This window comes from Aricia agestis, chromosome 10 (assembly GCF_905147365.1).
Source record: "Aricia agestis chromosome 10, ilAriAges1.1, whole genome shotgun sequence".
NCBI classification, from domain to species: domain Eukaryota; kingdom Metazoa; phylum Arthropoda; class Insecta; order Lepidoptera; family Lycaenidae; genus Aricia; species Aricia agestis.
The window spans coordinates 4496698-4510691 of record NC_056415.1 but is presented as its reverse complement, the minus strand read 5'-3'; the positions used below and the strand labels follow the sequence as shown (position 1 = coordinate 4510691).

The 13994-nt window shown below is 37.4% G+C and overlaps 1 protein-coding gene across 1 annotated transcript in view; it reads left to right on the top strand.

Moving 5' to 3' along the window:
- The window catches only part of LOC121731158 (rho GTPase-activating protein 100F-like), a 44393-nt gene that overhangs the window by 15854 nt on the left and 14545 nt on the right, over positions 1-13994 (top strand). Inside the window, exons 5-10 of the mRNA XM_042120514.1 lie at positions 1858-1956; positions 7032-7308; positions 9364-9493; positions 10434-10583; positions 11347-11487; positions 13172-13311. Of these exons, the coding sequence (XP_041976448.1) occupies positions 1858-1956; positions 7032-7308; positions 9364-9493; positions 10434-10583; positions 11347-11487; positions 13172-13311 (937 nt within the window). The remainder of the gene's footprint in view (positions 1-1857; positions 1957-7031; positions 7309-9363; positions 9494-10433; positions 10584-11346; positions 11488-13171; positions 13312-13994) is intronic.

Sequence of the window (13994 nt, the reverse complement as noted above, 5' to 3'; positions counted from 1 at the left end):
AAATTGTTTTTTACCGAACAGCGACTTATGTTAAAATAATAAGCTAGAAAATAAATATGTCTAATAACAGTCTCATTGTATAGTCTATGAATATAAAAGTAAAATAGGTTTTACATTAATTTATTTATAAGTTACTGATGGACTTATTTATATTTTTAAAGAACAATATCGTATATGACGTTGCGACGCTGCGCGCTCAGTGCGAGTTGCAAAGAACAAGCGCCTACATGTCATTACATGTTTGTTCGTGGGTATATATTTCTAATAAAATATTGTTCGATTGATTATTCCAATAAATAAAAGGATATAAAATAAAAAAAAATATGGTGCCATATAGTTTTTAGTATGTAGAATCCAAAAACGCAATAAAATACATTTCGTCTTATTTTTCCATAAGATTTTGTTCTTGGGACCCGTCGATTTTTGTGTGAGATGATAATCTGTTGATGAATCGAAATGAATAAATAATGTATTGACAGTTAAAAGCACAGTATAGGGTCAAATGTGAAGGCACACAAAATTTTATTTAAGTTGTAAAAACTTTAGTGTTTACATTGTAACTACATATATTTGAGTAATATCTGATTACTCTAGTGTAAATATTTTAGTTGTTTATAACTCTACTACTGCAGATAACAACGCTTTATATACAAAAATATTAGAAAGAAAGCTGCCTACTAAGAAATTAAATTGAGAAATCCCCCGTCTCTCTTCCGCGCAGTGCGCATAGTAACTAATACAATCACATCAATCTTCAGGTTAAAATCAATACTCATTAAGTGAGATTAGCCTCGCGTTTAGTTTTGACGCTCGACGCTCGTTGGTAACAACATAGTATAAATTATTTACAGTACAGTAATTCGGCTGTGATCTTGAAATCAAACTTGTGCTTCACGGATATAATTTTTACGTTCGTGCGATTTCATTCTACATTGTTGTGTCCTACTGTAAGCGTTATAAACTGGGACAGGACTTATTTGGAAAAGATCGCTGGGAAGTTTCATGTGACATAATAATATCTATGTACACATCAATTACAGTACTTACGTACACTTCTGAAATGTAATGCTTATAATAGTTTGGGCGATTTCGTATGTAAACGGTCTACTGTATCATATTATACTGTGGGAGCAGCTATTTATTTATCAAGTCAGTTTAACCGAAGCCGCTTGGTCGTGTAATCCACTTTGCTGAGTACTTAACTGCAATTGCTCAGCGTATTTAGTGGCAATCGTATATCGAAATTAAACAAGACAAAGTTCTTATCCGATTTCAAATTAATTGCTACAACATCACTTATCAATTTATTTTCATAATCATAATTCTTATGGCGTTTTCACCGCCTTTTTAGGGATACGTACTAATCTCCATTATACTTAGTAGTTTTACTACTTAGCTTGGAACTAAAGTATTTAACAGTTGCACTGAAAGACACGTTTAATGATTATTATTTAACTTTTACATAATGAAGAGTTTGAAAGATAATGTAAGTTTATGTCGAATCCTTCATTAAATTATAGCTGAAAATTATTAAACGTTCACTGAGTGCGATGGCAAGTCTTTGAGTCCTAGTTAAATCGTGCGACGATTTAACTAGGACTCAAAGACTTTTTAAACTTTTTAACTTAAACTTAACTATATTAATCGTATTGCATTTTTAGCACTCTTCACCAACGACTGTTAAAGTTAATGCTCGAATTAGTATCATATTATTACCTCTTTCGTTTTTCATATGAATGAAAGAGAAGACATGACATTTTAACAAGCTGTTAACACTAACAGACGTTGGTGAAATTGGACCAAAATCGCCTCTACTTTTAACTTGAATTACATTAAACGGCATTTGTTGTATTCCAGGCGGTGGAGCGGCGCGGTGAGATGATCGTGCGCATTCTCGAGATCCGGCAGGTCGGACGAAACAACATCGAGGCCGCCAAGAAATTCTTCGCGCTACAGGTAAATTTTCACCCAATTTCGGACGTATTGCAATGTATTTGACTGGATTTCCCAAACCACTTTTTTGCGCGGTAAGGCTGAAAACTATCTTATTTTTTCAAGATATCGTTCTCAATTTTGATTTTAAAAGAAAAAGATAACGCTTATAATTTGGGCGTATCCTTATTTTTTTAAAATAATTATTATTTTCCAAGAAAATAAACATAAATAGGCGATTTCCAATTTTGGTGACTTGTCGCCGAACTATTTTACTCTTGATCTAGACCGATTAACAGAAAACTTGATACTGGATTAGATTTTTATTTTTATGCAGTCGTTTTATATAGTTGACTCTATATAATATGAACTTTATTGTGGTAACTTCTGTAGTTGAGTTTTTATGACACAGTTTAGGTCTGTCGCGGAGAATTTTTAAATTTTGGTAGGATTTACGAAACGTTGTTTCTACAAAATGCCATTGATCCCTTAGGCATAAAAAATACGCCATTTACTTCATTCAGCCACACGCTAATCAGTTTAGGAGGTGGCTGTGGGCTGGGTCGTCGTCGTCTCAAAATGAAAGAAAACCGTTTTATCACAAAACCCCTGATTTTATGCAATTTTGGTGTACTTAAATTGTCCTACTTGTGGCAATAATATCATGTTGTTATTTTGAATATCGGTAGAGTTTTGGTTATTTTTTAATGAAATAAGGGGGCAAACGAGCACACGGGTCACCTGATGGAAAGCAACTTCCGTCGCCCATGGACACTCGCAGCATCAGAAGAGCGGCATGTGTGTTGCCGGCCCTTTAAGAGGGAATAGGGTAATAGAGGAGGGTAGGGATGGGAATTTTTTTAAGATTATTTTTCTCGCAAATTCCAATTTTGGTGGTTATTTTTACAAAACACCATTGATTCTTGAAGCATAAAAAATACGCCATTCACTTCATTCTATCACAAGCTAACTCGTCTAGGCGGTGGTTGTCGTACCAGTTTCCCGTAAACAGTAAACACCTAATCTCCAATTTTGGTGGAAACAAAAATTTTTACCAAAATTATATAAAAAATGCAAGTTGTTGAAATCCACTCATTTAATATCAGAGACGTTGATTCATATTGCAGCTACAAGGTATTTGGTTGCGACTTTTTCTTACCTTCTACACTTCTACACTCGTTAACTCTTTTCTCCCATGGTTTAGAGATTTTTCGTTATATTATATTAAAATGTTAAACTTTTCAAGCCCTTTCATTTGGTATATGTCTCAAAGTGCTACATAAGTGGGTACGAAATGCCTCTCCTTATTTTAAAATGCATCGCCGCGTTGCGGTCTGAATTGACCCTTAATTTATACCTCGTTATCCGTCAGCTGGGTTTGACAAAACGCGACCAATATATTTATGTATTGTTTTTTTTTAATAAACCCTTTTTTCATTATCATTTCATTATAAGTAGGTCCACCATCTGCCTCTGAATCAACTTTTCTGATAGTACAAGGCTTGTGCATGCGTTCCATTATTAACACACCCAATTATTTTTACCCAATTATTTGATGATCAAGTACTTTTATTTCATGAAAAGTTTGACAGAGTATAGAATTTATGACGAAATGTTCATTAAATTTCTATTATGTAATCGTTAAATCTATTTGAGTGCGGCCGTAAAAGTTCGTACTATAGAGTGTCATAAAATAAAATAAATAATAAAATAAAATATCTTTTTATTCAAAATGGGTATCATGATACACTTTTTGAAAGTCGAACGAAAAAACTACGTTGCCTACCACCGGTTCGGGAACTACCCCGCCGAGAAGAACCGGCGTAAGAAACTCGCACGGGGCCATCTTTTACTAAAAAAATGGAAAATTACAAAGTTATGGCTTACAGCTATGTAACAAAAATAAAAATAAAAGTTACCTGCATGGAGCCACCCTATTCCCAAGGTGTGCTGTCCTCGATGAAGTCATTGACTTTATAATACGCTTTAGCACACCAACGTTCTTAAATTTGTCTAAAGGTAGATTTTGAACATTTTCTGGGATTTTATTGTATAGGCGTATACATTGGCCTTTAAAGGATTTGCTTACTTTGGCTAGTCTGAACATTGGTATTGCTAACTTATTCTTATTTCTAGTATTTACATTATGATTATCACTTTTCATATTATTATATATAAAAATCTAAGAAGTCAATAATTAGATGACTGTTAAGCTGATGCCGTTTGAAGTTGATGTTTTGCCTTATAGTTATTTGATCATATTTTCGAAACGTTTTAAGACAAAATGAGCGTATTCTAAGTAGTCAATTAATATATTATGTACGTGATATAAAATTATAAGACAAAATACCAAAGTATCTAGATTAAAAGTTAGCACCTAAAAATCCAACTTTTTTATTCTCTCGCGTTCAACACCAATAGACGCATTAAGTATTCATTTATGTTTTGTTATCCCTAAAATTTCACGATTCTTTTGACACAAGATCCCGAATTTCATGAAATCGGTTGTATTAGATTTGTTATGTAAAAGACTATTTGTGTATAATATAATCTATTAATTATTATTATAAAATAAATTACAAAATTAACCAAATACGTGCCAGGCGTCTATATTATGCCAATGGCTTACGGTGGCACTCAGAGACATTTAATAATTTATACTTTTGAGAGAGTCTGTACTCTGATTGACAGAAGCCATATTATCGAATATAATATGGACAGAATCTTAATTAAATTAAAGTTGAGTAATCATTCAATGTCATAATATTATACAGAGTACTGGGTAGACTAGTCATATTATACAGCCGAAAGGGGGTGACTTAGGGATTTCTGAACAACTTCTGTTCTACGACTTTTGGAAATTCGCAAAAACATGTTGCTTTTCCGTAGTAAAAAAGTCACGTGAACGACAAAGTTTCAATGGACAATCAATTTTTATTTTCGCAAATTTCCAAAAGATGCAGAACAAAAGTTATTAAGAATGACCCCCTGAATAGGTATAGAAAGCCGAAAGGGGTGACCCCTTTCGGCTTACTATACCTTTTTTGAAACATTCTGTACATTATTTTTTGTAACTCATCTCGTATTTTGGATCAAACATACTAAGCATTGCCATTGGTCATTGCGTTGATTCTCTCAACTCGAATAGACTATAGCTCCTTCATTGACCTGGAATCGCGAATTCAGTAAAAGAGCTCTCCAGCCTATTGTCCCCGGCCTAGATCGTTGGGAATGCGAGCACAATCTAGGCATTGTTGGGATGTGCACTCCCAGCCTGTTATAAATCCACATTACTCTGACCGACATTATTTTGACTTGAAATTGTAGCAACGTTTGGAATGAAATATTTGGTTTTTGTGAAAAAGTGATGATTTAAAAGTCTTATTGTCGAAAGAGTAGTGTAAAGACGAACTTACGTGTGTCTAAATATTGGGCTTGAATAAAAAGAAATCAGCTGGACGTTTTAAGATCTCTTTAAAGAGGATATAAACTACGTTAGATCTGTTCATACGTGATGATACGACGTGGTGCGGCATTAATAATAATAATTGTAAAATAGAGATTTAAATTCCAAATTCAAATTTAGAATTTTGGAAAATTTTAAAGTATTAAGATTTAAAATTCATTATTTTTTATACTTACATCAAAATACAACATGCTCTGTGTCGACGGGTACTGCAAAACCTATATCTTTTTGTGTAGTGAATGCAAAAAAATGCAGCATGACATGGAGAAAATCACGTCTTGTTTTGTAAAGTTACTTTTAAGTAATTTATACATTCCTTCATGGAATAAAACTGTATCTACTATCGCTCTAATCTCTGAAAGTTATACCAAAAGCTCCCGAATTTAACAAGATTAATGTTATAATATTAGAAGTTATAAAGTTACAGGTGCTTTTTATTTTGCTCCGAGCCCGACGTTATTCGCTGAACATTATCTTTTATTGCTCAGTTTCTTGCTAAAGTTAAAAACATATTTTATAACATGACGGGCCATTACAAGTATTTATTTTGCACAATTTCAAGCTGCAACAAGCACAATGCATTGGCCTCTAAGGACTATAAAATTTGCGAAGCTTAATAATATTTTGTAAAATAAACATTTTAAGTACTGTCATAAAATATAATTGAATTAATCTGAAAAATGCCGGTTAACTATATTGAAAAGTCGAGAGTTTTATTGAGTCGTAAAAAAATATACACATCATGATTTTATAGTACCTAGAAGTAGTTAATGAAATGATACTTGTACAATTAGTAATCTGACTAGTTATAATAGTAATATAATAGTTGTACAATAATAATTAGTAATCGACTAGTTGCTAACCAGACATTCATGATACTTAGGTATCAGATTTTCTCATAATATAAAATTGTATTGCTGATATCAGGACGATTTCTAGGCGATTCTTTATAATTCAATTATGCCTTAAAAGTTAACTATTACTGGATTTTGGATCATCCTAATATTAGCTTTTAGGCCTTTAAGAGGGTACGCTAACACTATTTTTTCATACAAACATATTTCCCAATTTACTCCCTGGACAATGCGTCTGGACAAATGATTTTTATACAATATTGGTATCTGTTAAATCTATGCCTCTACGTTCGATTTTTTTCTAAATTTACAAATAAATAAAAATATGACCCTTCAAAAATTGCAAAAAATGAATGCCCCGTACCCCGCCAATCCACCGACCATAAAACTTTGAAAGATCTTTATGATAAAATAAAATCGTAGAGGCATAGACTCACTCTTCCTGAAGATACTAAAAAAATAATAATAATTAGATAGGCTCTATTTTGAAGCAGGAATCAGAGGAATACGTTACCTCGATTTACTGTATCTGTCTCTATTACAATACACGTGCCGGTGCAGGATGAAGCGTGATGGCAATAGTTTCTTAATTTAAATTCTGCTGCACTCGCGTTCCCTCTTAAGGTGATCGCATATTTAACAGCACGCACGCACCGAACGCGCCGCATTTCGTGTATTATGTGGTGCGTACGGCGCATACGGTGCTGACAATTAAATGTGCGATCAGCTATAGATTAGCTTCAAATCTATTCTCTGCTAAAATAATGTTCACTCAATAGGATGCTCGACACATAGTACAGCTGGTGGAAATTGTGAAGCGGCCCGGACAGACTCTCGGCCTATACATCCGAGAGGGGGATGGGGGGGCACGGACAGATGGCGTCTTCATCTCCCGGATAGCCCTGGAGTCGGCGGTCTACAACAGCGGCTGTCTGAAGGTCGGAGACGAGATCCTGGCGGTGAACCTGGTGGATGTGAGGCGGATGTCGCTGGATGACGTGGTGATCATCATGTCGATACCAAGACGGTTGTTGCTGTGCACGAGGCAGAGGAAAGGTAGGATGATTGTTAAGCTTGCCACAAAGTGGCATTTTATTTTCCTTTCTGTCGCTCGCGGTGATCGCACATTTTTCATCAGCACGCACGCGCCGCATTTTAGAATTCGTTATAATATGAAACTATGTGAAACCTCACACATTCGTCCGCACCGTTCGCATAGCATTTCGTGTATATGCGATGCGTTCGATGCGTACGGTGCTGACAAAATATGTGCGATCAGCTTTAGGGCCGCGCTGCACCGGAATGGCAGCGGCGAGGCGAGCACTTTCAGTGTCATATTATGATTTTAAACTTTATCTTCATTATTGTTATACATGGTATCGCTTGAGTAATCCGCCGCCTCCGTGGCCGCTGCCATTCTGATGTAGCGCGGCCCTAAGAGTATTGCAAAACCAACCATTCCACAGCAATGTAAATTTTTAAGATGCGACGCTGCAGCGCAGTTATGTGGCTCAGCCCTAAAATCCACTTATGCAATTAGCAATAATCCCGACTGCAAGTGGTCGTAAAACTGTTGTAAAGGCTTTTCTAGAAATATGAAAATTAATAAAACCTGTAACAGCGCGTGGGGCGAAAATTACAAAGAAAATTAATATAATATTATCAAAAATTGATTATTGGACTTTAATTGACTTGTTTCCAACGCCCCACATGACTTATCTTTTTGTATGAATCCGAAAAGAGTTCGAACCTTTTTGTATGGAGCATGGCATACCTAAAGTTATTTTCGTGTACACCTATAAAACGGTCATACGTCAACCGATAGAGAAAATAATTACAAACAACAAATGATACTCCTTGACAAAATGTCGTAAATGATAATATTTATCACAACTTTTCGAAATATTTCAGATTGTATATCCATAAAATGTTATTTATTTTTCATTTTCAAACTGAAAGAACGCAGAAAGTATATCATTTACTACATTTTGTCAAAGAGTAATAATTATTGTCTGTAAACATCTTTATATCCATTGCCGTATGTTTTAGGTATGCCACGTTGTTCTAAGACCAAACTAAGACCAATCTCGTTTTGAGTTACAATAGTTTCACACTCGTATCCCTGTTGACATTAAGATTCTTGTAGACCTGTACTATCAATGACATCATCCTTGTAGCGTTGTACTATCAGAGAAGTTGATTCATAGGCAGATCCCGGACCTACGTAATTTGGTTGCGCTATATCAAACCCAGCAGTGCGATGACGACTTACATTAAATTAACGTAATCCAACCGAATGACGTAAGCCCGTCATCTGCTTATGCCGGGCTTACGAATCCGTGGTCTAGTGGTATAGAGCGCGGCTCTTGACTCGAAAGTCGTGGGCTCGATTCCCGCGTTGGAAACATGTTATTTCCAAGTTTGGTTAGGACAATGCAGGCTGATCACCTGATTGTCTGACAAGTAAGATGATCCATGCGTCGGATGGGCATGTAAAAAGTCGGTCCTGCACCTGATCTCTCGCCGGTCATGTCGGTCTTCCGTCCCACTGGGTTATGAGAGTAAAGGAATAGAGAGTGCTCTTGTGTACTGCGCACACACTTGGGCATTATAATATTATAGCTGGCCTGGTTTCAATGAAACCGGCCACCGTCACCGAAACCGGTGTGGGAGCTATTATTATTATTATCTTTTTTTTTTTTTAATGAAATAAGGGGGCAAGCGAGCAAACGGGTCACCTGATGGAAAGCAACTTCCGTCGCCAATGGACACTCGCAGCATCAGAAGAGCTGCAGGTGCGTTGCCGGCCTTCTAAGGGGTAATAGGGGAGGGTAGGGAAGGGAATAGGGGAGGGTACGGAAGGGAATAGGGGAGGGTACGGAAGGAAATAGGGGAGGGTAGGGAAAGGAAAAGGGTAGGGGATTGGGCCTCCGATAAAATCACTTACTCGGCGAAACACAGCGGAAGCGCTGTTTCACGCCGGTTTTCTGTGAGGACGTGGTATTTCTCCGGTCGAGCCGGCCCATTCATGCCGAAGCATGGCTCTCCCACGTCAAATTATTATCTGCCTATGATTCAATTTCTACGATAGTACATTAAAATTGTTTGCAGGTAAATCCGGTCCCGGTTCACCGTCGTTGCCTCGTTCGGAGCACAAGCCGCCGCCAGTCGTGGTGCTCAAACGGGACTGCAGGGAGGACGACGACAGGGACAGAGATAGAGTCGACGGGTTGTATTCACAGTGAGTACTGAGTATACTGAATAGAACTGTACAGTTTGGTTATGTTATAGATGTAAAATATGTAGAAGCCTGTGAAAGTGTGTGTAGTGATCTAACCTGGCGTTAAAAAAATAACATAATCTTTATTGTGGATAAACGTTACAGCGTTACGTAATGTATGTCTCTAGCGAGCGCAAGTTGCCCGTTGCAATAACCATTATTGAAGACTATAGTCTGTCAAGTAAGTAACGACGCGCGCGAAATTTTTTAAATGAAATAAAAATATGAGAACTTTATTAATTTTAGACTAAAATAAGGTGACAATATTTATTTTTGTAATAAGCGTTCTCTGTGAAAATACAAAGAAAAAAAAAACCTTTTAAGCGTGATTACGTTTAGAAAATTTTACGTTTAGACTATATTTAAATAAATAATTGCTTGAAGAAGTAAACTACAAGGGGTAATAAAACATAGAATAATACTTTAGGGTGTGCACGAGTCCCCTGTACATACTTCACTGTAAAAGTAGCAGCGCTGAAAGAGTTTTTTATTTAACTTTTGTATGGGAAAACTCATGATGCTGACTCTCATTACCCATACAAATCACAAAAAAATTGATAATACATATTAGCTGGCGCTGCTGATTTTACACATATTACACACTTTAAAGTATTATCACTCTGTTTTGTTACACCCTGTATAATTTATAAGAATAAGGGCCTGTTTCAGCCCTTCCTGATATAGGCTATCCACAACTTATCTGACAGATAGAATATGGAGTATTTGTCTATAAGTAATTGTGGATAGCCTATCCGGCACTTATCAGGAAGTGGTGAAACAGCTGGCCCTTAGAGTTCGAGTTTTGTGAAGTCAATATTGTTAGTTGTGAACTGTCGGCTGGGCTTTACATAACACGACTAAGCTACCTAGCTCTAATCTTATCTAATCTAATCTTCCCCAGACACGGCACTCTCCGCGGCAACAGCGTGCGGCCGGGCGGCGACGGGCGGGAGGAGCGCAGCCGGCTGCAGCTGGGCACGCTGTCCCCGGACTCCACGCCCATGGACCTCTACTACAACTCCCGCCCGCCCTCCGACCACTCCACCTGGAGGTAACGCTATAAACGTGGTCAAAGTAGCGTCATCAAAAATATGTCTACTTGTGAACGGCTGACTATAATTTAATTATATTTTATTTAGTTCGCGTGATAATAATTAATAATTAACTTCAGTGCAGTATTATCCTACAAGGTAATAGACTAAAAAAATCATCCCTATGTACTGTCACAGAATACATATGTAATTAGTACACTGTGACCTAACGCGAACTAACAATGAAGCTGAGCTTTGAATAACAAAACATCAAAACTAAATACGTAATATTACATGCGTATTCCTGTATCAAACTTACTGATAAAAATAGTTACACAATGGATACGCCATACAATGACAAAATAATTTGTCCTTGTCTATCAAGCACCCTTTCTAATGAAACAGACAAGGGCTACGCTAAGTATTGGAACGAAGTTCCTTATTGCGTGTTGCGAAAGGGGAAAGTGGGCTAGACAGAAAAAATTAAGACGAAAAGTTGTAACGACACTTTTTGCTATAGTTGCAAGTCGTGTGGTAGCGCGTGTTTATCTCTTTGTCTCTCTCTCTCTCATAGAAAGCAAGTTATTTTCGTTAGTTCGTATTTCGCATTGAACAGTGTGGTGTAGCGACAATTTTTTTTTGTTAAGTGTATACAGGTGTTTTGTACATAAGAAATAATAAACTAGTACTTCGTTCCATCCGGGTGTCCCTTGACACATCTTAAGTTTTTTTTAAATATTTTTATTAGTAAGGAGATACTTAAATATTAGTTTTTCCTCCCAGCTACCGGCCGCCCCCGCCTGTGATCACGGAGCAGCCGAAGTCGGCGGCGGCACACTTCGTCCCCTACGAGCGCTCTTACCCCAACACTCTGGAGAGTCTCGCGGAGAAGGTGCACTCCTTCTACCCGTCTGAGAGTACGAGGTGAGAGGTTTCTGGTTGTCCTTCTATTTGATACTTAATTCTCTTGTTGCCTCTTCTACTAACGCAAAAAGATGTAAGGTAAAATATCAAATTATTGACAGCTTAAGGCTGCGTTTCCACCAGAGCTGAGCGGAGCTGTGTTGCGAGAAATGTGTTTTTGAGAACCAATAGCATCGCCGCGCTGAGCGATGTCATGGCTAAGTCATGTCAATAAAGCGATTCTATTGGTTTTCAAAAACACATTCCTCGCAACACAGCTCCGCTCAGCTCTGATAGAAAGGCAGCCTAAGAGTCCTAGTTTAGTAATTAGTACGACAGAAAAGAAGTATTTGTAAACATTAATCTAAGATGCAATAATGGGATGATTGTCAACGATAGGGTAGTTTCCCCTGTAATACTAAAAACGTGACCAAAATACATAGGTCCGCCATCAGCCTATGAATCAACTTATCCGACAGTACAACAGCTGTAGAAACAAGATAACTTCATTTTTTAACGTGAATAAAAGAAACAAATCTATGAACGCCCAATTCCTTTCAACTTTTTTTCTTTGAAAGCAATAGTAAATAAAACACGGATACTGGATAGTTTGATGTTAATGAAAATAATGAAAATTGTTGTTGCGTTTGACTTCAATACTCTCCTAAAAACTTTACAACCTAAAGTAGCGAGAATGTAAATATGGCGTATTTTAATTTAAACCACCTAGTAAGATATTTCAACACTTTAATTGGGTCATTAATAAGGAAAAATATGATTTAAATATAAAAAATAACTTAGTTATAATATTATGAATTTTCGTGTCAGCAAGCATAATCGCGATTTTGTTATCACACGACTAAAGTTAAAACACGCAATCAGTGAAAGTTTGCTTTTTATGTTATGTGTAAGATGTAATAAATAATAATTTTTGATAGTAAAATCCAGAAATAAACAAACATTGATACATTTATATTGATTTTATTTCAGTACACTTATTTCATGTTGTAAACCGTTATAACTTACCAGTTTGGACGCCTCCGTGGTCTAGTGGTGTAGAGCGCGGTTCTTGACTCGGAGGTCGTGGGTTCGATTCCCGCGTTGGAAACATGTTATTTCCAAGTTTGGTTAGGACAATGCAGGCTGATCACCTGATTGTCTGACAAGTAAGATGATCCATGCGTCGGATGGGCATGTAAAAAGTCGGTCCTGCGCCTGATCTCTCGCCAGTCGTGTCGGTCGTCCGTCCCATTGGGTTATGAGAGTAAAGGAATAGAGAGTGCTCTTGTGTACTGCGCACATACTTGGGCACTATAAAATTACTCCTGCGTAGCTGGCCTGGTTTCAATGAAACCGGCCACCGTCACCGAAACCGGTGTGGGAGCTATTATTATTATTATTAATTAGCTTAAAAAGACTTATTAATAGCTTGTAGTACAAGGCTTGAATACATAGGAATAAGGGCCAGGCCACAACACTGCGTTGCGGCGTCGTATCGCAAAAACAACATCGCACAGAAATGCAATGCGATGTCGCAACGCAAAAATTTCATATGTGTAGCACTCTTTACATCGGAAATTTTCACGATGCGTTCTGCGGCGTCGTAGATTTATACGATGCGACGCCGCAATGCAGTGTTGTGGCCTGGCCCTATGATTATATACAAAATTTTCACCAACATAACACCAATTTTTTTATTTTGTAGCATGCGATTTGGCGGTCCCAGAGTCCCACGTTCAGGGTCTGAGCAACAGTTGCCGCGAGCCGAGACGCACTCTGACTTCGGTAGGCATTCGCTCTTGAGATCCAGCTTGAAGGCTTCCGCTGCTGCTAGTCATGGAGGAGGTAAGATACAGATTTTTCATTACCTTAAGAATTCCCAAGCTAAGTTGTAAAAGTTCCAGTGTCATAAGGATTTTGCCATACTCATGAGTAAATGAGCGTTTCCGCCTTCCGATGTATGTGTTTTTAAGATCCATAGAATTACTGAGCAAAAGAAGCAATTATTTCAGCGAGGCTAAAATGGTCACATTTAGCAATTCCTCTCAACTCAAACAATTCAGCAAATTAATTGTCAAAACTGCAAAACTGACGAATGCCAAATTAGTACGAATTGCTGCGATTAAAAAATGAATCAATTATGATTCATAATATGAACCAAAGCGACCATTTTAGCCCCGCAGTTCTCAAAAAACACTCCAACGTCTTTGCTTCACTTGCCTGACCTCAATAAAATAAACGATTCCATAGGATCTAAAACACATTTCTAGCAATGCAAATTCAATGCAACGAAGCCTAAGTTTTTTTTTAATGAAATAAGGGGGCAAACGAGCAAACGGGTCACCCGATGGAAAGCAACTTGCGTCGCCCATGGACACTCGCAGCATCAGAAGAGCTGCAAGTGCGTTGCCGGCCTTTTAAGAGGAAACAGGATAATAGGGGAGGGTAAGGAAAGGAAGGGAAGGGAATAGAGGAGGGTAGAGAAGGGAAGGGAAGGGAATAGGGAAGGGTAGGGAACGGAATAGGGT